Genomic DNA, 26463 nt, shown 5'->3' with positions numbered 1-26463 from the left:
CCTGGGCGACAGAGCAAGACTCCGTCTCAAAAAGCAAGACTTTGTCTCAAAAAAAAAGAGAGAGACAGGGTCTTGCTATGTTGCCCAGGCTGGTCTTGAACTCCTGGGCTCAAGCGATGCTCCTGCCTTGGCCTCCCAAAGTGCTAGGATTACAGGCATGAGCCACCACGCCTGGCCCCTTTTTGTTTCTGCTGTTGTGCTGTTTTAAGATAATGCTTAACCTAAAGTACCTTAAACAATTTCATGATACATTCTTGGTGTTCATAACTCTAATTCTGGGAACTTGTTGATTGTTACTTTCCCTTCCTCCCAAATTTTATGTGCCAGCTACTTTGAGTAAAGAGGTATTTACAGTAATATTAGGGCTTTCTTTAAGTCTTCGCTAAAGTGTACTAACTCGGCGTATTCCCTGAAGGGATGAGTATGTGGCTTCTATCGGTTGAAAAAGCAAAATCAAGTAAAGTGATGTTATAGTCAACATCTGACTTAAATTCTGAATTTGATAGAACTGAGTACTTTAGAAGACACTGGAACCTGGAACCTTTTCTGTTCCCTGTAGGAGATCTTATTAAGTACTGGTTGCTAGAAATCTGCTAAAACAGTCTTTATGATAAGGATGAAACTGTGGATTCAGTATTTGGGGAAACCTAAGGCAGCAATCAATAGGAAGCTTCAGAAAATGTAATTGGAACTGGATTTTCTGTTTATCTTTCTCATTCTTTATAGGAGGTAAGATTTAAGTTAAGGTTGGGGCTCAGAAATGCAAATAACTATAAAGAAAGTAATTATTACTTCCTTTAAATAAGCCTTGAGGATGGAGGTCGGACCTATAGAAATAAAATCTTGGAGGTTAAAATTTCTTAATTTCCCCTGAAAGGAGTAGTAGAATAGGCAGGGCAGACTGTTACCTATCTATTTGGTTCACTGAGTTCTCAAGTATTTTTCAATTCTTATTGATTTGGGGACAGCCATTTCCTATATTCGTTTATTCAACAAATTAAATGTGTTTTATGCTACACTAATTGCATATTGCTAGTAATACAGTTAAAGAGAAGCCCCTTTTCCTCATGTGAACAGTGACTGAGAAACAATTATACAATTATATTAGGTTGAGAAGTGCTGTTATGGGTAATATGAGTAGTTTATAAGCTAGGGCATATGACTAGTTCTGCACTGGGGAAAGGGATGGATGGGTAGAGAAGGACTCCCTTTCTCTATGGCAGTTGACAGTCGTTCAGCTTTTGGGGCAAGCCAGAAAGTATTCTGTGGCATTGAGTGTTAAGGAAGTTTGAGGGTAGGTAACTTTTGCAAACAAGCAATTAGAAATTGGCCTTTACTGATATTATTATTTTTATTTATTTATTTATTTATTTTGAGACTCCCTCTGTTGCCCAGGCTGGAGTACAGTGGCGCCATCTTGACTTACTGAAACCTCCGCCTCCTGGGTTCAAGCGATTCTCCTGCCTCAGCCTCCCTAGTAGGTGGGACTACAGGCGCATGCCACCACGCCCGGCTATTTTTTGTATTTTTATTAGTAGAGGTGGGGTTTCACCATGTTGGCCAGGCTGGTCTTAAACTCCTGACCTTGTGATCCACCTGCCTCGGCCTCCTGAAGTGCTGGGATTACAGGCGTGAGCCCCTGTACCTGGCCTATTTTTCAAGCACCTACCATATTCCTTGCATTATGTTAGCTGCTTGAGGATTCAGTGGTCCCTCCCTTCATTGAGTATATAATCTGGTCTCTAGGAATGAAAATGTAATTAACAAAAAATTACTGTAAAGTTCTTGTAAAAAAAAATCCTAAAATTAGAAGGAATATACCTTAAACAACTTGCAAGTGAACCGTAAATGTCATTTAGATATCATAGCTTCTTCAATGTCATTTTCTGTAGGTTATCAAGATTGATGTCCTCAGGAAGTTTTAAATTATGTGGAGTTGTCTTTCAGAGCTCAATTAAGTGGGAATGTTAATCTTTGATACTGACTATGTTAAGAATGAATAGATGGTATCAAAGCAGTTAGTTTGGACAATGAAGAAAGAAGTTATTTAGATTATAGAATAGCCATATTTTAGGAACCACATAATGGCCTAGCACCCTGTGATACTTGTTTTCAAATCTCCTTAATTTTTTTTCTCCTTGTCTTCCTTCCTTCCTTTCTTTTATTATTTTTTAATGGCAGCAAGAAAACAGCTGTCACAATTTCATTACCTTTGTGACTCAGTATTAACCTGTTCTAAATAGACTTGGTATCATTTGTATCAAAATGAACACATTGCAGCTATATTTTATTCTTTAAATTGCAGGTTCTGTCAGTGTGTGTGGAAGAAGAAAACATAATTCCTTACATCACCAATGTTCTACAAAATCCTGATTTGGCTCTGAGAATGGCTGTACGTAACAACTTAGCCGGTGCTGAAGAACTCTTTGCCCGGAAATTTAATGCTCTTTTTGCCCAGGGAAATTACTCAGAGGCAGCAAAGGTGGCTGCTAATGCACCAAAGGTAAAGCGTTATGAAAATGAAGTTGTCATGACATTAATCCATTGTTAATATTCTGTTTCTCATATTGCTAGAAAAGGAACCAGCTTTCTAGAGAGAAACTGTTTTTAGATTACATTTGGGTTACATTTTCCTTTAGTAGAATTCCTTGTCAGTGCCTCTAGATTTGGTTAATTTTCTCTGGATTTGATTAGTTTTTTAAAACCCAGATTGTTAGAAGGATATGTAGTTCTAGCAAGCTTTTGATTTACATAGATGTAATAATGTTTAGTTATTTAGGTGTAATACTATTTGACCTCATAGATGATGGTTACTGATTTTATTTCCATAAGTTGGACATGAAATAAATACTGTCCAACTTTTTGGTGGGTAGAGCTGTCAAAATTAGGCTGAATTTATTATCACTTTTGATGTTGGTTTATGGTGGACTGAATTAATACCTTATATTCCTGACCAATATTCATTATGAAATTTGTACTTAATTTAATATGAACTTGGGATAATACCTAGCTATAACTATGTTATGATTATAACTATTCTTTTACACATTGACATTGTAATTTAAGTTGATCTATTTTTGATTCTGGATAATCTTATAACATTGAACCAGGAGTATGAAAGATAGTGACTAAATATTTACTCTAGATGGAGAAGATTTGAAACTTCGTATTAATAGATGGATTCATTCCTTTAAGATTGACCTAAGAGATTGATCTCTATGGGGTGATTAGTGTGATGTTTGGATCACTTTTGAAGTGTGTTTAACATTTCTTCTTCTTAAAGGGTATTCTTCGTACTCCAGACACTATCCGTCGGTTCCAGAGTGTCCCAGCCCAGCCAGGTCAAACTTCTCCTCTACTTCAGTACTTTGGTATCCTTTTGGACCAGGGACAGCTCAACAAATACGAATCCTTAGAGCTTTGTAGGCCTGTACTTCAGCAAGGGCGAAAACAGCTTTTGGAGAAATGGTTAAAAGAAGATAAGGTACTTGAAATTGTGTTGACATAATCTTGCTTTGATTGCATTAAATATGATATTAGCAAGTTAAAATCATTTAGGCTGCACCAAAATGTCTCCATTACTGCTGGTAGAAACAGAACAAAAACATACATTGCATAAGATGGGTTCACTTATTTCCTTTTGAAAATATATTTATTTTTTCACTGGGCGTGGTGGCTTACGCCTGTAATCCCAGCACTTTGGGAGGCCGAGGCAGGCGGATCACCTGAGGTTGGGAGTTTGAGACCAGCCTTACCACCATGGAGAAACCCCGTCTTTACTAAAAAGACAAAAATTGGCCGGACGTGGTGGCAGCACCTGTAATCCCAGCTACTCGGGAGGCTGAGGCAGGAGAATCACTTGAACCCGGGAGGTGGAGGTTGCAGTGAGCTGAGATTGCTTCACTGCACTGTAGCCGGGGCTATAGAATGAGACTCAGTCTTAAAAAAAAAAAAAAAGAAAAAAGTTGGATCTTAATAAGACAGGATGGCTGTCTAATTAGCAATGAGATACTGTTTCCCAGTGATTTCACAGAATGTTAGTTGGTGTTACATGGAAAAATATTTAACTTGGTTTCTTGAAATTTATTTAAATATGAACCTTTTCTAAATGTTAACTAGCTTTCTTTACTGTAGGTCTTTTTGATGCCTTTTATATTCACTCAGTACTTACTCATTTCTCTTTACAGAGAGCATATAATGGTAGTATGTTTTCCTGAGCACATTATTCCTAATGTGGAATAGTGACTGAGAAACAGCCAAAGGGCGTTTTTTGTTTCTAAGATAACAGACAAGTTTTAGCTGTCCATTAGTGTTAATTCCTTTCACACCACCATATAAAAAAACCTTTCTCCTCAAAGTTGTAGTATGGAATTGCCATTGTCAAGAACTGAAGTAGTATTGTTTAAAGCACTCTGAATAGTGAATAATATTTAATGTTGTTATTCTTTCAGCATTAGTATATATTAGTACTGTTTTTATATTATTAATTCTAAGTCCTTGTTTCTTGATCCAGTTTCTGGCAATCTTGTAAGATACTAGAGAATAGTTTATCAGATTTGGGATGCTTGGACAGGAGTCTCTGATGAAGAACAGCCACACTAGCGAGTATCTGAGGTCCATCCTAATTGATTAAGATAAGGCAGGGCTGAGTTCGGTGGCTCACACCTGTAATCCCACTACTTTGGGAGGCCGAGGCAAAAGGATCACAAGGATCACTTGATGCAAGGAGTTTGAGACCAGCCTAGGCAACACAGAGAGACCCTATTAAATAAATACACACCATTTTTTAAGAAGATAAGGGAGAATGAGAACAGCCAAGGTAACTGAGTTAACCTATGTAACAGGGTGAAAGCTTTTTAGGTATCATTACCCTTTTCTGTGAACAGTCAAATGGGACCATTTGTGGTATTAATAAAAGAGACATCAACTACTCATTAGCATGTTCAGTTAAGATTATAGACTCTGATACAACTTTCTATTTTTGGCATTAAATATCATTTATAAGAGTTAGTCTCCAAAGTAGAAAGTCAACTTTGGTATATAAACTGAAACTCTTAGGAAATGAATTTCCAGATTGGGCAGCTCAATGAGTAAGGCAGACTGAATAACACAGAAGACGGTATTTGCTTGTATACTACCTAAAAATTCTTAAGAGTGTCCTTCTTGCCCTGTAAGCTTAAATCCAAGTCAAGAAGATAGTGGTACTTAGATTCTTCAGACATATATAGGTTACACTGTGATTTAATAACTGACCTTACGGTAAACCTCATCTGGCTCCTTCAATATCAAATTTTCAGTTGATAACATTACATTAAAAGTTGCTTTTTGCCGGGCACAGTGGCTCATGCCTGTAGTCCGAGCACTTTGGGAGGCCGAGACGGGCGGATCATGAGGTCAGGAGATCGAGGCCATCCTGGCTAACATTGTGAAACCCCATCTCTACTAAAAAATACAAAACAAAATTAGCCGGGCGTGGTGGCGGGCGCCTGTAGTCCCAGCTACTCAGGAGGCTGAGGCAGGAGAATGCCGTGAACCCGGGAGGCAGAGCTTGCAGAGAGCCGAGATCGCACCACTGCACTCCAGCCTGGGCGACAGAGTGAGACTCTGTCTCAAAAAAAAAAAAAAACCAAAAAAAAAGTTGCTTTTTGTTTTTGAAAAATCGGAGCCATGTGATGTGAGTCTGATATCTGAATATTCTTAGTAGTTAGGAGTATAAGAGGTAGAAGATTCTGCTTTAAAGTACTTAAATCCCTAACAAGGTAGTTGATAATATCTATAAGATTGCAGTCTAGGTTAGCTTTTTATCTTTAAATAAGATTTGTGGAGAATTCTACTGAGACATTGCTGTGAATACAAGATTAAGAGTCTACCAGCCACAACCCCTGCATATTTATAGTATATTCTGTGAAACTAAGTACTTCTCATACTAATTATTATAGTGGATATAGTGTAAACTGCTCATTTCTAAAACAGTTGATCGATCACTAAACAATCTCTTTTTCCTTTGGACAGCTGGAATGTTCTGAAGAACTGGGTGATCTTGTGAAATCTGTGGACCCTACATTGGCACTTAGTGTGTACCTAAGGGCTAACGTCCCAAATAAAGTCATTCAGTGCTTTGCAGAAACAGGTCAAGTCCAGAAGATTGTTTTATATGCTAAAAAAGTGAGTTCAATGAAACAGATTCTCAGCATGAATTCATCGAAGCATGGACAGAGAAATTAGCCTGTATTAACTCTTGGTTACTTTAATAGTGAATTTCCTTTCATTTTGATTTACTTTGAAATATATAAAAATTCTCTTACCCCTCATATCAAATTCATACTTGTTAAGTTGAGACAATTACTCTTGCATGGCTTATCAGAATTTAAGATAGCAGACATGTTTAACATGTTAGAACAAACTTTTGAAATACTCATTTATTGAAAATGGATAAGCCAGGCCGGGCGTGGTAGCTTGCGCCTGTAATCCCAGCACTTTGGGAGGCCAAGGCGGGCAGATCACTTGAGCTCAGGAGTTTGAGACCAGTCTGGGCAACATGGTGAAACCCTGTTTTTACTAAAAATACAAAAAAGTAGCCAGGCGTGGTGGTGTGTGCCTGTGGTCCTAGCTACTCAGGAAGCCAAGGTGGGAGGATTACTTGAGCCCAGGGGGCAGAGGTTTCAGTGAACCGAGATTGCACCTCTGCACTCCAGCTTGGATGACAAAGCAAGACCCTGTCTCAAAAAAAAAAAAAAAGAAGAAAATGGATAAGCCAGTTATAAAAATTGACAGGTGTTTATTCAAATATGTCATCATCAGGGTCTAACTGGGCACTTTAAATCGAAAATGAATTTGTGCTTTCACAAGTAGTTCTATATTAGCAAGATTTTATAGTAGAAAAAGTCTTTAAATGCTATGAAATTGAAACTTAGAAGCAGCGTTTAAGTCTTTGTTTGTTTATAGGTTGGATATACTCCAGATTGGATATTTCTGCTGAGAAATGTAATGCGAATCAGTCCAGATCAGGGACAGCAGTTTGCCCAAATGTTAGTTCAAGATGAAGAGCCTCTTGCTGACATCACACAGGTAATGTGATTACAATATATTTTGTAGAAGCTGATTGAAATGGAGAGTGGGGGCCAGCCGTGGTGGTTCACGCTTGTAGTCCCAGTACTTTGGGAGACCAAGGTGGGAGGATTGCTTGAGGCCAAGAATTCAAGACCAGTCTGGGCAACATGTGAGACCCTGTAACTACAAAAAATTTAAAAATCAGCTGGGTGTGGTGGCACATGCCTGTTGTCCCAGCTACTCAGGTGGCTGAAGTGGAGGGACAGCTTGAGCCTGGAGGTCCAGGTTGCAGTGAGCTGTGATCATGCCATTGCACTCCAACCTGGGCAACAGAGTGAGACTCTCTTAAAAAGAAAAAAAAAAAAAAAAAAGAAACTTAGAGTTTGTAGAAATTAAAGCTTTGTCACTCTATATGGATAAACCTCAAATGCCTTGCAAAAAAAAGCAAGTTGCAAAAGAATGGATAATATGAAACCATCTGCATGTAGTTTTAATACATGCAAAACAAACATCTTATTTAGAGATATATATGTATTAAAAATATGAAAAATACATGGGGATGATAAAACAGGATAGTAGTTGCCACTGGGTATGGGGAGAGGGAAGAGATGCATTTGGAAGTGTGAGTCAGAGTCCTTCATATTGTTTATGCTGCTGTTTTTCAAAAGTTTATAAAAATAAAGGTCAGTCTGGGCATGGTGGCTCACGCCTGTAATCCCAGCACTTTGGGAGGCTGAGGTGGGCAGATCACCTGAGGTCAGGAGTTTGAGACCAGCCTAGCCAATATAGCAAAACCCTGTCTCTACTAAAAATAACAAATTATCCAGGTGTGGTGGCGGATGCTTGTAATGCCAGCTGCCTGGGAGCAGAGGCAGGAGAATCGCTTGAACCTGGGAGGCGGAGGTTGCAGTGAGCTGGGATCGTGCCATTGCACTCCAGCCTGGGCAACAAGAGCAAAACTCCGCCTCAAAAAAATAAAATAAATAAAATAATAAAATAAAGGTCTATTGGTTCAATTGTATTCTGCTATTATGTAATATCTTGAAATATTTTGTAGTTTTTATCAGAACTGAAAATAACTGTGTTCTCTAGAGGACAAAAATTTGTTCTTAAAGTGTTCATATTGTCCAAATAAAATTCTCAGGTAAAGAAAGAGCTCGTGCATAATTTTGTCTACATACTCTCCATAGTATCTTAAAACAATTTCTTTTATATCTATTTTTTTTGTAGATTGTAGATGTCTTTATGGAATACAATCTAATTCAGCAATGTACTGCATTCTTGCTTGATGCTCTGAAGAATAATCGCCCATCTGAAGGTCCTTTACAGACGCGGTTACTTGAGATGAACCTTATGCATGCGCCTCAAGTATGTGTTTTAATGCTTTTTAGGCATGTTTCCAACATTGTTTTAGTAGTTGTGCAGAGCATCTCAGATTGTCATGCAAAGCTACTGAGATGCCTACTCCTTATACAAGAAAATTTAGCTATTATAATATTCTTTTGTACTTTCTTTAACAGTTCACTATTAAACGTTAATCTGTAATGGATGTTGAATTACTCATATAAATGGAGTGGACAATTAACTTTCCTTGTTTGTGGTTTTACAGGTTGCAGATGCTATTCTAGGCAATCAGATGTTCACACATTATGACCGGGCTCACATTGCTCAACTGTGTGAAAAGGCTGGCCTACTGCAGCGTGCATTAGAACACTTCACTGATTTATATGATATAAAACGTGCAGTGGTTCACACCCATCTTCTTAACCCTGAGGTATTTCAGTTTCTTACCTGATAGATGGTGTTAGTTGTGATTAATAGGTACACTGAAAATGTGTTTGTGGTACTAAATATTAATGATTTCATACCACCATGAGGTTCAACGTTATTTCATTTATTCATTCATTCATTTATTTTGTCTTGTAGTGGTTAGTCAACTACTTTGGTTCCTTATCAGTAGAAGACTCCCTAGAATGTCTCAGAGCCATGCTGTCTGCCAACATTCGTCAGAATCTGCAGATCTGTGTTCAAGTGGCTTCTAAATATCATGAACAACTGTCAACTCAGTCTCTGATTGAACTTTTTGAATCTTTCAAGAGTTTTGAAGGTAAGTAGGAGTTTTTGAGTTTTTTAAAAAAGTACTTAAGATAGCCAAGAAGAGGTATGCTTATGATCAGGCTATTGGAAATTTTGTCTTTCTTTCTTTCTTTTTTTTTTTTTTTTTTGAGACAGAGTCTCGCTCTGTTGCCCAGGCTGGAGTGCAGTGGCCGGATCTCGGCTCACTGCAACCTCTGCTTTCCGGGTTTACGCCATTCTCCTGCCTCAGCCTCCCGAGTAGCTGGGACTACAGGCACCTGCCACCTTGCCTGGCTAGTTTTTTTTGTATTTTTTTAGTAGAGACAGGGTTTCACCATATTAGCCAGGATGGTCTCGATCTCCTGACCTCGTGATCCGCCCGTCTCGGCCTCCCAAAGTGCTGGGATTACAGGCTTGAGCCACCGCGCCCGGCCTGGAAATCTTGTCTTTCTAAAAATTTGTTCTATGGGACATTTTAATTTTTATTCAATAAATGTTGTCAAGGCCCTTTTATGTTGGATCCTAAGGATATGCAGTGAACAAGACCATCTGTTTGGATATTTTATAGATGAATGAAAGGTAGAATTTTAAGAGAAAAATATGTAGTGGTGTTGAAATTGTATAAAATGAAAATACAGGTTGAGTGTCCCTAATCTGAAAATCCAAAATGCACCAAAGCCTGAAACTTTTTGAACACCAACATAATGCTCAAAGGAAATGCTTGTTGGAGCATTTCAGAAATTGGATTTTCAGATTAGGGATGCTGATCAGGTAATTATAAAGCGAATATTCCAAAGTTGAAAATTTGAAACATGTCTGGTCTCAAGTATTTTGGATAGGGGATACTCAATCTGTACTAATGATCGGGTATAATAACATTTTATGCTTATATGTCTGACTCTTACAATAGCAGGTGATTCTCGCCAAGGGCATTTTGTGATTTGTTGCTATTTAGCAGAATTTCTTAACCTTAGTACTATAGACATTTAAGGCTGGATAATCATTGTAGAGGGGTATTCCTGTAGATGTAGAATATTTAGTAGAATATTTGGCAGCATTCCTGGTTTCTACCCACTAGATGCCAGTAGCGTCAGCTCCACCAGTTGTGACAACCAAAAATGTCTTCAGACATTGCCAGTGTCACCTGTGAGGAAAATCACCTCAGTTGAGAACCACTGCTATGCAGGGAACTAACGTAATCACTGTTGGGTGGCTAAGTTCTGGTCCTCAATTGCCTTTCTCTCCTCTTTGTAGTAGTAGTGCTCTATTGAGAAGGGGTAAGAGAGTCTACTAGTTTTCTTAATGTTTTCTTAATTTTCACAGTTTTACACTGTTTAGTACAGCAGTCACTAGCCACATATAGCAGCTATTTACATCGAAAGTTATTAAAATTAAATAAAATTTAATATTTAGTTTTTCAGTCACTCTAGCCACATTTCAAGTGCTTAATAGCCACGTGTGGTTAGTGGCTATTACATCGGGGGGCAAAGATAAGATTTTCATCATTGCAGAAAGTTCTTCTGGACAATACTGCACTAAATTCTTCCCAAATTATTTTGTATGTTTCCTATAAACTGCATATTGAAAAACACCAGGTATTGGGGTCTTCATTTAAAATTTCCCATATAGGGGCACAGTGGTATATGCCTTTAATAATCCCAGTGCTTTGGAAGGCCAAGGCAGGAGGATTGCTTGAGGCCACAAATTCAAGACCAGCCTGGGTAACACAGCAAGACCCCATCTCTACAAAAATTTTCTTAAAAATTAGCCTGGCATAGTGGCATGCACCTACCTACTTAGGAGGTTGAGGTAGGAGGATTGCTTGATCCCAGGAGTTTGAGGCTGCAGTGAGCTATGATCGTGCCACTGCACTCCAGCCTGGGTGACAGAGACCTGCCTCAATAAAAAAGAAAAAAAGGAAACATTGGGTTGAATTGTCTGTTCTTTAGGATTAAAGTGCAAATCCATTTTACTGATCTGATTAATGGAATAATTAGTATTTTTATCGAGCTTTTTAAGCAACCAACTTATATTTGGGAGTATTCAATGTAACAGTTTTTTAATTGCATAAATGCTTTTCAGTCATTCTCAAAAGTGTGCCTATGCTTAATTGTAATTACTTGTTTCTTTAAGGTCTCTTTTATTTTCTGGGATCCATTGTTAACTTTAGTCAGGACCCAGATGTGCACTTTAAATACATTCAGGCAGCTTGCAAGACTGGGCAAATCAAAGAAGTAGAAAGAATCTGTAGAGAAAGCAACTGCTATGATCCTGAGCGAGTCAAGAATTTTCTTAAGGTAAGTGGTTTTGAGTAACGTGTTTTCTGGTTGGATTCCAGTTTAGCAGTTCTACAAGGGTTTGGTCGTAGTTCAAAAATATTTTTTCCCTAAATGTGAAATTGTTAGCATTCTTAAGTTGTGTGCTGGATTATTTCTTCCCAACATAATACTCTGTGGTTTCCTTTGAAATACGGAAGGAAATCGGTGAGTAAGAATGACCATCTGTTTAAAAGAAGAAAAAAAATAGCATTATTTCAAAGGAATTTCCTTTATTTTAATTTTGGATGGAAAAATTTAGAAAAGTGGTTATATACTTTCAGAGTCATTTGAGAATCATTTAGGCTTTTGAATATTAACATCAGCTTGCTCTTCATACCATTTTGAGGAGCCTCTATGGTAGGCAAAGGGATCTGTTATCTAAGGAATGTATAGGCTTACCTCTTTCATCAAGTTTGCCCAACTCTAGAAACTAAAATATTATTCATATATAATTCATAAATTAAAGATAAGATCAAACAAAATGCTCAGCTTTGTGATACATGAAATGAATTATAGAGAAGTAAGGACCACCTGTGTTGCAGGGAGGAGTAATGGTCGAGACATTCTGAACTCTAGAAGATCCCTAAGGGCAGTTAATTTTGTTTAATGTTTAACTTAGCTTTAGCTTTATTCTACCAGTTACTTTGTGAGGGAAATAAAACTTTAAAGTTGATAGCTATCTCTAAAAGACCAGGAAAACTACAGAACACTTAGATTACTGCTCTCTCACTGCCTATTATGTGTGTGTGTGTATTTTATATATATATATAAAATGATTCCTGAGACTTTATAGAAAGTGCTGAAGTATTTTTTGTCTTGGAAGAATTTTAAATTACAAGTGAAACCAAAATGTTTATTGTAGAATACAGTGCAAAAAGTAGGCTTTTCCTGCTCCCAGACCATCATCATTTGTGCCTGTGGTTGCACTGGCAGATTGTTCTTTTGAAGAATTTACTACCTGGGCTCTAGATGAAATAGCAAAACCCTTAGGGATTTTAGTGTAATGAGGTAGTCAAAATGTTGAAATTGCTCTACATTTTAGATTAAAAGATACACTTTTCAAAGAAGTGTAGCTTTATAATGTCTTTGGCCATCATGAATATTCTGGGTAACCTAGCTAGTATGCTATGTTTGGACCAAAACTTTCTGGTATCAAAAAACCCCTCCAGATGAGAAAGATTTGATACTCTATGCTTGACTGGTGTACCCATACTACTGATTCACTTCCTTCTGTGAGTATCATTACTATTTCCTTCAAAAAAAAAAAAAAAAAACAAACTGCTACCAGATTCTTTTGGGGGCAGGGGGTGTTGGGGTTTTTTTGTTGTTTTTCAGCTTTGAAGTTCAGGGGGGTGCGTGGGCAGGTTTGTTATATAGGTAAACTTGTGTCATGGGGGTTTGTTGTACAGATTGTTTCGTCACCCGGGTATTAAGCCTACAACCCATTAGTTTTTTTCCTGATCCTCTCCCTCCTCCCATCCTCCACCCTTCAGTAGGCCCCAGTGTCTGTTGTTCCTGTGTCCATGTGTTCTCATCATTTATCTCCCACTTACTAGTGAGAACATGCAGTATTTGGTTTTCTGTTCCTGTGTTAATACTACCAGATTCTTACATGATTTTTGTTTTTATTGAGCCCTCAGCTTTTATGCTTAAATTGTAACTTCTTTAGCTTTGGATTTTAATATTTGAGTTACATATATATGGAAGGCAAAATGAAGTTAACTGCTATCATTTAATTATCACATTCTTGAGCTTTAAAAAAATCCTCTAGTAAAGACATAAAAAATAATCCTCTGGGTACTAGGATGGTACTGCCTTAGGTTTGCATATCCCATGGGATCTAATCAGATGAAGATTTCCCCTCCACACTTGTGAATTAGGTGCAAGCCTGATATAGTAGGGGTGTGGATGTGGATTATGAGCTTTTGAGTCAGTCAGACCTGTTTCAAATTCTACTTAGCCATTGTTTGTTCATTCAGTATATGTCTAGCCGTTACCTCAGGCAAGTTAATGAATGTGCCTCAGCCTCAGTTTCTTCAATCATAAGCTTATGTTTATCAAGTACCTTGTATACTATAGATGTTGAGGTAGTAACTATTACTGATAAGTGATAAGCCTTGGGAAAAGGTGGAGTCAGCTTAAATGGGATTTCTGTCAGGCAGGTATTTATTTCTCTTTGATATCAATTTGTACTCTTTGAAGGAATTTACTTCCGGCCAGGATTAGAGGTGAATTTAGTGTCTTATGTCTACATAATTTGAGATGGGAGCTCAATACTAAGATGCAGCTATCACATTTATCCTCTGATGCCAGTGTTGAGGATGAACATAATAGATTCCTTGTTAACCTGTAGTACATGGTTACGATGCCTCTTACCACTGTCATTAAACTGAATTTTAGAGGTACTAGCTACATGATAATTTACTGGTGTTGTAAGTAAACCCTGTGTCATAAGAAAAATACCGTTGACTCTGATCTTGAATATTCGAGTGCCAATTGTGTGTTAGCCACCAGGAATAAAGAGATTGGTAGAACATAACTTCTCCTTTAAGGTACCCTGTGAGCAGGATAAAGTTGTGTCATTAGCATCACATGGCTTATGCCCTAAGTTTGTAGAACTGTAAACTCTCTGTAGAAAGCATGTAACTGTTCATCAGACCCATGATCTGCTCCTTGCTACCTCTGATCTTATTTTCTACCTTTCTTTTTTTCTTCTTTCCTGGTTTATCTTCAACCACACTGGCCTGCTTGTTATTCCTGGAACTCCCCCAACCCTGTCCTGCCCAAAGGCCTTTGCTTGTGCCCTGTACTACTTATTCTCTCATGACCTTCTCCTTCTTTGGGTTTCTGATTGAATGTCATAAGAGAGGATGTCTCAGGTTGCCCTGTTAAAATAGAACCCATTCCTACCCCATTTTGCTTGTTTTTCTTTATAACACCACTGTGTACGTCTCCTCCCACTAGAATGTAAGTTCCTTGATAGAATGGACTCTGCTTCCTTTGTTCCCTGCTGTATCTCCAGTAACTAAGAACAGAGTCTGATACTTGGGTACTCTTAAATATTTGTTAAATGAACAAATTTATGTTGAAGAAAACCTCTATGTTAATATAATTTCAAGTTTGATCTTAAAATCTTTAACCATTATAACTGGCGGTTAATTAAACATTTAGTAGGTAATTTAGTATTATTAAAGTGTTAATAACATTTCTACCATGTATAAAATCATGTGCAAATTTTAGCAATCAAGAAAATAACCTAGATTTTGTCTTTTTAAATCTGAAATTTTCTTTTGGAATACAGTTAGTATTCCACAAAAGTGGAATTATTTGCCACAGAAGTTTAAACACCTATGCATGAAAATAAAGTAATCCTAGATTATTTGTAAGTGATAAAGTTAACAAAAATATTTTATATGTGTGTAGGTAAGATGACTAGTGTGTTGATCCATACTTTTTTGATGTTCATTTAGTAGGAAAAACATAACATACTAAAATTTTTGCATAGATAGATGCAGACAGATTCTAGAAATGATTGTAACAGCTATTAGTGCAGAGTTTCCATGGTGTTAAACAATACTTGCTTTAGAAAACCTTCCTTAATGTCGAAAATGTGCAGCTTTACAGACATTTTTATTTTTTAATTTAGGATGGCTAAATTAAAATTAAGATTTACCTTGGTGTTCTTGGAACACTTCATAGACTAGTCTTTGTATTATTTATAATTGAGTAACTAATATCCCCTAGTCTCAGGAGCCATTTTATTCTAACCTTGAAAATAATGTTCTTAGTGGCCATCACTGGGGAAAGTTCTACCCTACTTAGTTCTGCTTCCCTAGTAGACTGTGTTAGAGGAATCATTTATTGAAGAATGTTTCACTGTGTATAAATGAATTCCTGATGGAAACTGTTGTTTTTTGTGCTCTACCTTATGTCTGTGGAATGTAACAGGACATGTATCAGGTAAATGCCCAGTACAGGTTTTACTTACCTGTCTGTAACATCTTCTATGTCAGTCTATAAGTAGGATTGTAGTTTGGTATCTGTAATGGAATGGTAAAAGCAGTTGGCAATTTAAAGAGGTCTTTTCTTTAAATGCTGTTTTTTTGGGGGGGTGGGGGGCGGTTCTTATGGCCACATGTAGTCACCATCATGCTGCTCCTTGTAGGCTTTGTTATAATAGAGTATTAGAGACTGGTTGTCTAGATTGGATGTGGGGAGGGATAGAAAATCATTAGTTTGAAACAAATGTGAGCCATTTATGCCATATGTTTGACAATGTGACTATAGTTATTAAGTTGATTTCAAATACAATGGAAATGTGACTACCAATGAAAGTCCCAGTGTGGTGACTCTCAGATGAGTGGCTCTCATCTGAGAGCCACTGCTGGCTCAGGTATCTTAATTTGTTACTCTTGTCTTCTGGTAAAGGGTGTGTATGGGAAGGACCTGGTATCTTGCTGTGTGAATCCAAGTATTGCTTAGTAAAAATTTACTGAAACTGGGATGTACACACTCAACTATTGGGACGTTCTTTCTTTAACAGAAGAGCCATGCTTGTGTGAGCCTCTCTTGTTAGTGTAGAACAGATTCTCATATTTTACATAGATTCGATACCTCATAGAAGGAGAAAGTTAAAGCTTCCTTTTGTTTGTCTTTTTTTCAGGAAGCGAAACTAACAGATCAGCTACCACTTATCATTGTATGTGATCGATTTGACTTTGTCCATGATTTGGTGCTCTATTTATATAGAAATAATCTTCAAAAGTATATAGAGATATATGTACAGAAGGTAAGTATGTAGGTAATGTAAAGGTATAATCTTACTGTAGATTTTATTTCTCATATTCTGGAAATCCTTTTGAAACTCTGTGCTCAATAAGAGTGGTCTGCAGCTTTTAACATGGGTTTTTTTGTTTTTGTTTTTGAGACAGGGTCTTGCTCTGTCACCCATGCTGGAATACAGTGGCACAATCATAGCTCACTCTAACCTTAAACTCCTGGGCTCAAGCAATCCTCCTGCCTTAGCCTCCCAAGTATCTGGGACTGCAGGTGCATACTACCATGCCCAGCTGCTTTTAATACTTTTTTCCCCATAAAATTCTACATGCTTTCCTAGCAAGCCTACTCAGGGAAGGGGAAAAGAAATGCTTGCCAAGTGTGTAAAATATAAGAATAGAACTGCTATTGTTGAAAAAGTTGGGTGGCCTACGGCCCTACTAACTTGATAGGCCTTGAGGTATCCATGTAGAAGCCCTAGACTCTAAAGCAGAGTTTTCAAACAGCTATTAGATACTTCACCTTCTAACTGTAGAAACAGGCAGTATTGCTATCATGGGAGCCTTTTAATTAGATAGTCTTGCATAGTCATCTTTGACTGTAGTTTCTTTGGACTTATTTATCATATGGAACAATGCTTGGGTACCTAATAGAGAATATAGTATATGTGCTTTCAATACTTATTAAACCATGAAGTCTTGCTTTTAGCCGGACCTCCTGCTGAATTCTTCTATCTAGTTGCAAATTTAGACCCTCAGTTTATTACTGAATTTAAAAACTGAACTTAAAGAAAAACTGAGCTTAAAAGTGATAGAGATAAATGGTTTTATTTTTTCTAATTCCTCTTTGCTTTTAATAACAATGACATTCTTCTACTTTTTTTAACCACAGGTGAATCCAAGTCGACTTCCTGTGGTTATTGGAGGATTACTTGATGTTGACTGTTCTGAAGATGTCATAAAAAACTTGATTCTTGTTGTAAGAGGTCAATTCTCTACTGATGAGCTTGTTGCTGAGGTTGAAAAAAGAAACAGGTGTAGTACCATTTTAACGGGGATAAGTTACTCTTTCTTAGCATGGCAATAGATAAAAATATAGGTAGTCAGTTGTTCCAAAACTACTCAACAACACGTGGAGAATAATTTCCTGAAGACACCTCACGTAGAGGTGATAAGCTAGCTAATAGCGCCCAAAAAAAATCTGTTTTCTGAAACATTATAGCTGTCATAGCATATCTGTTAACCTGGTTGATCCTTTTTTTTGGCATGTTTATAATTACAGCTATGTAGTTTGACTTTATGTGTTTTTAATATAAACTATGTACTAAGTCTCCTGTTTAGTTAGGTGTGATACCTATGTATTTAACAACTAATTATTTACTGATCAATAGTGTGGTGTTTCCAACCTGAGAAAGCTGCTTAATAAAAACAAATAGCGTGGTGTTTATTTAAGTATGAGGCAAAAAGAGTTCCCCGTGCAACTCTTGAATTCAACTGATGTTTAATTTATAGTACCTTAACATGATAATACATGATCATATGGATTTCCAATAGAATATAGTGTAAGTGCTTCTAAAACTTACAGACTATGAAGTCTTTTTTTAGCTGGAACATTCTGAGGAACTAGTGTTTAGGAAGTACTGATGTAAATGAGGGTGGTGAGGTGGTATGCTAGTGGGAAGTTCTGCTGTTTATATAAGAAGAAATTAAGAAAGTCTGTGGGATTTCATTTTAACCTGAGTTGGTATAGGTGATCTACTAATTATATTCTTAGAATTTATATTAGAATGTTTCAAACATGGAAAAATTTTGCATTTAAGGATAATAGAGATATACAGTTAATACTGACTTAAAGGTTTGAGCCTAGTTTCAAGTAATTTCATGTCATAACAATTTAACATTTAATAAGAGGTTCAGTTGAGTCTTAAATCTATTACCTGAAAATAATCTTATTGCATATTCCAAGCGAATGGCAGTTAACAGTTAGATAATTTAGTCTTTAAGTGACACATTATATTGTGACAAATTATATTGTGAAAAGCTAGATTCACCTCTAAGTCACTAGTCTAGACATGCCTTAGCTAATTTTTATTCCTTAAGTTGACATGGCACATCTTGGATTGCGCATGTTTTTAGGAGCTGGATATTCGCCTCTATTTATTAAAATTGTCTTCTCCCTAATGGGAGTGTTCATAATAACCATATGAACTGGTAGACAAAATAACAGAATAATGCTTTTTCTTTGGCTACTTTTAATGTTAAATCATTGGTAAAAGAGGCTTGGGCCAGGCGTGGTGGCTTGTGCCTGTAGTCCCAGCTTCTAGGGAGGCTTAGGTGAGAGGATTGCTTGAGCCCAGGAGGTCAGGGCCGCAGTGAGCCATGTTCCCACCACTGCACTCCAGCTTGGGCAACAGAAGACCCTGGCTTTAAAATAAAAATAAAAGCAGGCATGGTCATCAGGACTACCAAAATAAGCTGTAGTATAGCAAAACTGTGCTCCTTGATGGAGTGTTTATATGACAGCTACAACCATTAAACCCAGAGCTTCTAAAGCTACCAGATTTTATTCCCAGTATGTATTTAGGGTTTGGCTGTAGGTAATGCTGTAAGTTAACTGTGTTAAGAGCTGAAAGAACTCTCAGATAATCTGGCCTATATAATATCACCTACCCATTCTATCCATAAACAAAATTTCCTAAGGTCTAGATATTTTGCGTGTTATAAAGAAAGGACACTGTGTGACTCTCTAATCTTTTATTCAGATGTAAGCAGGTAGGTATATCATATAGCAGATAAATCTGGGAGAGTGAAAATAGCTTTATATACCTTCTTTTTATTCTTGGGCAACTCAATCATCTTTTGAGTCCAAGGATCACTTGAGCCCAAAGCTGTAGTGTACAATGATTATGGCTGGAATAGCCACTGCACTTCAGTCTGGGCAATGTAGCAGTACTCAAGGGGAAAAAAAGTATGTGAAAGTGAAAGCACGTTGTAGACCATAAGGTATTTACATAGTTAGCATGTCAAGAGTGTGTTATTTATAATGCAGTATGTGTGTGTGAGGTTTTTTTCCCATTTTTCCTAGATTGAAACTGCTTCTGCCTTGGCTAGAGGCCAGAATTCATGAGGGCTGTGAGGAGCCTGCTACTCACAATGCCTTAGCCAAAATCTACATAGACAGTAATAACAACCCAGAGAGATTTCTTCGTGAAAATCCCTACTATGACAGTCGCGTTGTTGGAAAGTATTGTGAGAAGAGAGATCCACATCTGGCCTGTGTTGCTTATGAACGTGGCCAGTGTGATCTGGAACTTATTAATGTGAGTACTGCCAGCTGAATATGTAAAAAAGCTGCATTTTAAAAAACCTGTTATATGAGAGGTTCAGGGTGATTTTAGGTAATATGGGACATTTGGGGACAGTGGGTGCTTTTTAAAAACTTTATTTGCTAATAATTGTGAATCTGAAAGTGCCCAAATAGTGGATAAAGTCTATATACCCTTTATTCTGATTGACTTGTTAATGTTTTAACCCCATTAGCCTTACCATTTGTGTTCTCACACTCTTACACGCAGGCACACCATTCATACGTATATGTTACACACATCTATTATTTTTTAACCACGTGGGAATAAGTTGAATGCATCATGGCCTTATACCCCTTCAGAGTGTATGGCCTAAGAATAGGGATATTCTATTTCATTAACCACATGAAATGTACCAGCTTCAGTCAGTTTGACATTGACAGGATACCTTTAAAAATCTGTTCTATTCTAGTTGTGTCAATTAACCAATGATGTCCTTTGTAGCAGTTTTTTCCCCTCTAGTCTAAGGTTATATATGACATGTAGTTTTCATGTCTCTTTAGTCTCCTGTACTCTGGAATGGTTCTTCAGTCTTTTGTTTTTTATGACACTGATATTTTTGTAAACAGATAGTTGCTTTTTCTATTTGTAACTATTTTATATAGGTGAAATTTAAAGCAACATCAAATTAACCATTTTAAAGTGAACAATTCAGTGACATTCAGTACATTTACAATGTTATATAATCACCTTTATCTAGTTCCAATTTTTCATCACTTCAAAAGGAAACCCTGTATTCCTTAAACAGTTCCTCCACATACCCCCTCCTCCCAGCCCCTGACAACCACCAGACTGTACTCTGTCTCTATGGACTCGCCTATTCTCTATATTTCATTTAAATGTAAAGTCTCTTTTTAAAAAATAGAATGTGTCTCATTTTGATTCCTCTGATGGTTCCTGAAGGTTAGATTTAGATTATACATTTCCACCCAGAATACTGCTTCAGTGGTGGTTTGTTTTTTCTCATGGTATTATATCCAGAAGCACACAGTGTTCATTTGTCCCCTTTGTCAGTTTTTATCAAGTTGTAACATTTCTTTATTATATAATTATTACCCTCTTGCAGATATTAAACAGTCTGTAAGTAGACACTTAAGACCATGCAAATATCCTCTTACCCCCTCCCTTAATTTAGCATGTTGATTCTTTTTTTTTTTTTTTTTTTTTTTTTGAGACGGAGTCTTTGCTCTGTCACCCAGGCTAGGGTGCAGTGGCGCGAACTCGGCTCACTACAAGCTCCGCCTCCTGGGTTTACGCCATTCTCCAACCTCAGCCTCCCGAGTAGCTGGGACTACAGGCGCCCGCCACCTCGCCCGGCTAGTTTTTTTTTGTACTTTTAGTAGAGACGGGGTTTCACCGTGTTAGCCAGGATGGTCTCGATCTCCTGACCTTGTGATCCGCCCGTCTCGGCCTCCCAAAGTGCTGGGATTACAGGCGTGAGCCACCGCGCCCGGCCCAGCATGTTGATTCTTGCTTAAAACATTCTTAATGTGTTGGTTGCAAAATGAAAATTTTTCAAACTCTAGCAGTTTCTCCACATTTGTCAGTTAACACTCATGCATTCATGAACTCTTGGATTTTATTCGATGGGGTGCAATCCATTACTATTTATTTTGATGCTCAAATTGTCCCAGCTGGTGAGAACATCTTCAGTCTGTGTCTTTGTGTCATGGGCTCATTGTTCTTTGAGCATTTTAACTTATTTTCTGGCACACAATACACCAAGCTCATTTTGTACCTTCTGCAGCCCTGGAGTCAGTCATTTCTCTAGGGAACCTTTTACTGGGGCATGGTATTAGAAATCAAGATCTGGGCCAGGTGAGTGGCTCACTCCTAGAATCCCAGCACTTTGGGAGGCTGAGGCAGGAGGATCACTTGAGCCCAGGAGTTGAAACCAGCCTGGGCAACATAGCGAGCCCGTCTCTACAAAAAATTACATAATTAGCTGGGGGAGGTACCATGCACTTGGTTCGAAGCTACCCAGAAGGCTGAGATAGGAGGATCACTTGAGCCCAGGAGGTCAAGGTTGCAGTGAATTACGATCGCAACACTGCACTCTCCAGCCTGGACAACAGAGCAAGACTCCTATTTTCTGAAAATATTAGAAGTCAAGATCTGAGCTTAGGTATATTTGCTTCTAAGATCTTTCAGTGGTCAGAGCTAGGAAATAGTTATATTTATGTACATACATGTGCTCACTTATGTACATATATGTGCATATACACATGGAAAAATAAACACACAAGAACAGCTAGTAAAACACTGAAAAATGTAAAAGTGGACTAGTCCTACCAGATGTTAAATTGTATATTACAAAGCCTGTATAATTAAAACAGTATATTACTGGTATGTGAATCAAAGTCCAAAAGTAGGTCCAATATCAGTAAGATTATCAATAAACAGAGTTTAAAGAATAGGAAATAACCTCTAAAATGCTATAAAAAGTCTTTTACTTTTTACCTTGAAATTGATCTGTCATATCTTCTTTAGGTTTGCAATGAGAATTCCCTCTTCAAAAGTCTTTCTCGCTACCTGGTACGTCGAAAGGATCCAGAATTGTGGGGCAGCGTGCTGCTGGAAAGCAATCCTTACAGGAGACCCCTAATTGACCAGGTAACATTGGCAAACATATTTATGACTGTCAGTAAAAATTATACATTTTTAACTGTGGATACAATCCCCTCATCATATACTCAAATGGATCATATTTAACTAGGAGAGAAAGCAATACAAAGTAGAAGGAAATTAAAATTTATATACATTCAATTTACATTCATTTGTATATAATGAATGTAAATTGATTATATACGTTATATATAAATTAATGTAAATTTATATAAGTATAAATATGTATATAACATACATTAAGAAAAATAAGCTGCGTGCAGTGGCTCACGCCTGTAATCCCAGCACTTTGGGAGGCCGAGGTGGGCGGATTGCCTGAGGTCGGGAGTTCGAGACCAGTCTGGCCAACGTGGTGAAACCCCGTCTCTACTAAAAATACAAAAATTAGCCAGGCATGGTGGCACGCGCCTGTAATCCCAGCTACTTGGGAGGCTGAGGCAGGAAAATCGCTTGAACCTGGGAGGCGGAGGTTGCAGTGAGCTGAGATCACGCCATTGCACTCCAGCCTGGGTGACAAGCGAGACTGTATCAAAAAAAACGAAAACACATCCTAAAAGACATGACTTAATTACATAAAACTCTCTCGGTTCATCATAGTTTAAAAGGAAAATAACAAACTAAACAGTAAGGATTGCTATTAACGCCTAAGAAGTGGCTAAATTGATTGGAAACTTCAAGACAATAAGTCAGCAAAAGTTAAGGATAAGAGAAAATACAAAAGACCAAGTGCATCTGTTATATCTTACTAACAAGAAGTATAGAACTGCACATGAGATGGGCTTTTATACCTAAATAAAATAGACAACATATTTTAAAAGCTCTAAAAATTGAAGGGTTGTTAATAATGAGTCTTAAAATTCTCCTGAAATAAGTATAAATAAAACATTTTGGAAACAAATAGGTTGAAGGCTATTAATATTTCATTCCTTTCCTAGGAAGCATTTCTAAGGAACATTCCAACTAGTTACAAAGCTTCCTAGGGGAAGGATGTGGAGGGGGTGGTTGGAAATCATTGCAGCATCTAGAAAGCCATGCAAATAGGCAAAACTAGAAGAATTACTGATACTATAGTTCCACATCTGTGTAGTTGAATTTTGAATTATGTGTAGCCACTAAAGTGATAATGATGATTGCTAGCCTGGATAATGTTTTAATCAGAGAAAAGATAGAAATTATATAATTAGAGTAATTTTTCAAGAGAGTAGAATTACACATATTGTATAGATTTGTGTAGAAAGACCTCTGTGTGTAAATTTAAAGGTCTTTTTCCTACTTCATTCTTTTCTGCCTATTTCAAGTTTTCTAATGAGAGGCCAACTTATCCTTATTTAAAACCAACTTGATTCTCAATACTTATGTCCCATATATCCTCTGTAGGTTGTACAAACAGCTTTGTCTGAGACTCAGGACCCTGAAGAAGTGTCAGTAACTGTCAAGGCTTTCATGACTGCAGACCTTCCTAATGAACTGATTGAACTGCTGGAGAAAATTGTCCTTGATAACTCTGTATTCAGTGAACACAGGTATGCTTTCAGAGGGATCCATTGGCTGTTTATTGTCAGTCTTTAATAATGGCCCATCAGTTTTGGGAAGGAACAAAAAGATCAGAGAAAGTTGCCTGAATTCTCACTCTTCTAATATCCCCCCTCCTTCACTCTATCTCTTGAGACAAAAACCTCTCTATTAGTCACAGTGGTTTTTTTTTTATGTCTGATAAACTTAAAATATTGCATTTAAAATATTCTTTTGTTTCTTAAAGGAATCTGCAAAACCTCCTTATCCTCACCGCAATTAAAGCTGACCGTACACGTGTTATGGAGTATATTAACCGCTTGGATAATTATGATGCCCCAGATATTGCCAATATCGCCATCAGCAATGAGCTGTTTGAAGAAGCATTTGCCATTTTCCGGAAATTTGATGTCAATACTTCAGCAGTTCAGGTAAATCTTTAGATTACCTAAGTTGAATTACTAAATGTAATGTCTTCTACTCATTCAGTGTATGCACTGTCCTGTGAGGGTGGGCCTTATTTGTTCCTATGGCAATAGAAGAGCAATAAAATACTAACAGCTTAAATGTAACTGCTCTGGGTAGGATTGATTTTACTCTAACCCCAATTTCAAACTTGGGTACTTAGGTCTTAATTGAACATATTGGAAACTTGGATCGGGCATATGAGTTTGCTGAACGTTGCAATGAACCTGCGGTCTGGAGTCAACTTGCAAAAGCCCAGTTGCAGAAAGGAATGGTGAAAGAAGCCATTGATTCTTATATCAAAGCAGACGATCCTTCCTCCTACATGGAAGTTGTTCAGGCTGCCAATACTAGTGGTATGACTTCTTAATGTATTGAGACCTCACAAAATGATTAAGCTAAGCATTAAGATATCTGTCTGTTCTGAATTGTAGAAGAGTTGGATACTGCATGGTTTCCTGTGAAAACTTTTAGTACTCCATCTTAGTCCAGATAAAAAGAGGCTGTATTTTGTGAATTTGTAAGTTCACAAAACTTACAAGTGGGGAAGATAAATTTTCTGTTTTTGAAGTCTCATAAAATCCTGATAATCCTCTAATCTTACAACTTTAAGGAAAAAGAGAATTCTTCTATTCATTTGGTCTTTGATAATACAGAAGTGAAATATTGCACAGTTTACATTTGTCATTATCCATGTTTCCTTGAAAAGGAAATGAGCAATTTTCATTTACTTGGGTGAAAGATAAACTGGGATGTTAGTGTTTGGATATATTTTTTCTTTTTCTATACTTAGGAAACTGGGAAGAACTGGTGAAGTACTTGCAGATGGCCCGTAAGAAGGCTCGAGAGTCCTATGTGGAAACAGAATTGATATTTGCGCTGGCTAAAACAAACCGCCTTGCAGAGTTAGAAGAATTTATCAATGGACCAAATAATGCTCATATCCAACAAGTGGGTTTCCTTTTCAGATTTAAGAAAAACTAGTTGGGCTACTTGATTAGCTTAGTAGGATCAAAACATCATAACTGAAGAATTCCAAGGAAAAATCTACAGGAAAACAAATTATTTCTCAGTGTGAAGGTATGAATATGAAAAGAGGATTAAGCTCACACTAATATCTTACTGAATATGCGTTACCTTTTTTTTTCCAGGTTGGTGACCGTTGTTATGATGAAAAAATGTATGATGCTGCTAAGTTGTTGTACAATAATGTTTCCAATTTTGGACGTTTGGCATCTACCCTGGTTCACCTGGGTGAATATCAGGCAGCTGTTGATGGGGCTAGGAAAGCTAACAGTACTCGAACATGGAAAGAGGTAATCTAAACCCAAGTTTGAGTGAAGAATTAAAGAAACACTCTGTAAACATTAGTTTAAACAACTAGCCATGTTTACATTTGAGTTCACAGAAAGGAAATGTTTATTCTAGGTCTGCTTCGCCTGTGTAGATGGGAAAGAATTCCGTCTTGCTCAGATGTGTGGACTTCATATTGTTGTACACGCAGATGAATTAGAAGAACTTATCAACTACTATCAGGTAATTAACAAGAAACTTTTATATGACCTGAGATCTTTTACCATAGATACTCTATCTTTAACTGCACATTTCTCTTGTTCAGGATCGTGGCTATTTTGAAGAGCTGATTACCATGTTGGAAGCAGCACTGGGACTTGAGCGAGCTCACATGGGAATGTTTACTGAATTAGCTATTCTATACTCTAAATTTAAGCCTCAGAAAATGAGGGAGCACCTGGAGCTGTTCTGGTCTAGAGTGAATATTCCCAAGGTAACCAGTCATTGTAACACAGTGAAGCAACTGTGTAGTTAAAACTAATACTTCAAAATATCTTATTCTTTTTAAGGCTGTTAGCTAGACTCGTATCTAAAGCAATTAAGTCTTATGCAGGTGCTAAGAGCTGCAGAACAAGCTCATCTTTGGGCAGAACTGGTGTTTTTGTATGACAAGTATGAAGAATATGATAATGCCATAATTACCATGATGAATCATCCAACTGATGCCTGGAAAGAAGGGCAGTTCAAAGATATCATTACCAAGGTGTGTACTTTCTTCAGAAGATAAAGGATTCAGAAGGAGAAAGCTCATTAGGAAGTAACTGACTTATATATGGATTTTCCCATTATAGGTTGCCAATGTGGAACTATACTATAGAGCAATACAGTTCTATTTAGAATTCAAGCCTCTGTTGTTAAATGATTTGCTGATGGTGCTGTCTCCACGGTTGGATCACACTCGTGCAGTCAATTATTTCAGCAAGG

The 26463-nt window shown here is 37.4% G+C and overlaps 1 protein-coding gene and 1 long non-coding RNA gene across 3 annotated transcripts in view; one reads left to right on the top strand and one right to left on the bottom strand.

The window, feature by feature from the left end:
• The window catches only part of LOC105476842 (clathrin heavy chain), a 75045-nt gene that overhangs the window by 38285 nt on the left and 10297 nt on the right, over positions 1-26463 (top strand). For both annotated transcript variants that reach the window (XM_011733101.3, XM_011733102.3), the window contains exons 7-27: positions 2306-2503; positions 3284-3484; positions 6013-6165; positions 6946-7068; positions 8281-8418; positions 8660-8824; positions 8977-9157; positions 11260-11423; positions 16108-16233; positions 17112-17254; positions 19305-19539; positions 22075-22197; positions 23587-23732; positions 23969-24152; positions 24350-24542; positions 24980-25137; positions 25338-25502; positions 25615-25722; positions 25805-25972; positions 26093-26242; positions 26331-26462. In XM_011733101.3, coding sequence (XP_011731403.1) covers positions 2306-2503; positions 3284-3484; positions 6013-6165; positions 6946-7068; positions 8281-8418; positions 8660-8824; positions 8977-9157; positions 11260-11423; positions 16108-16233; positions 17112-17254; positions 19305-19539; positions 22075-22197; positions 23587-23732; positions 23969-24152; positions 24350-24542; positions 24980-25137; positions 25338-25502; positions 25615-25722; positions 25805-25972; positions 26093-26242; positions 26331-26462 — 3354 coding nt within the window. The remainder of the gene's footprint in view (positions 1-2305; positions 2504-3283; positions 3485-6012; positions 6166-6945; positions 7069-8280; positions 8419-8659; positions 8825-8976; positions 9158-11259; positions 11424-16107; positions 16234-17111; positions 17255-19304; positions 19540-22074; positions 22198-23586; positions 23733-23968; positions 24153-24349; positions 24543-24979; positions 25138-25337; positions 25503-25614; positions 25723-25804; positions 25973-26092; positions 26243-26330; position 26463) is intronic.
• Positions 11418-22166, bottom strand: LOC139359595 (uncharacterized). Its single transcript, XR_011615690.1, has 3 exons — positions 22045-22166; positions 15433-15484; positions 11418-11627 (listed from the first exon to the last, which is right to left on the bottom strand). It is a non-coding gene; the product is annotated as an uncharacterized lncRNA (long non-coding RNA).

This window comes from Macaca nemestrina, chromosome 17 (genome assembly GCF_043159975.1).
Source record: "Macaca nemestrina isolate mMacNem1 chromosome 17, mMacNem.hap1, whole genome shotgun sequence".
Taxonomy (NCBI): domain Eukaryota; kingdom Metazoa; phylum Chordata; class Mammalia; order Primates; family Cercopithecidae; genus Macaca; species Macaca nemestrina.
This window is presented reverse-complemented; position numbering and strand designations above follow the sequence as displayed.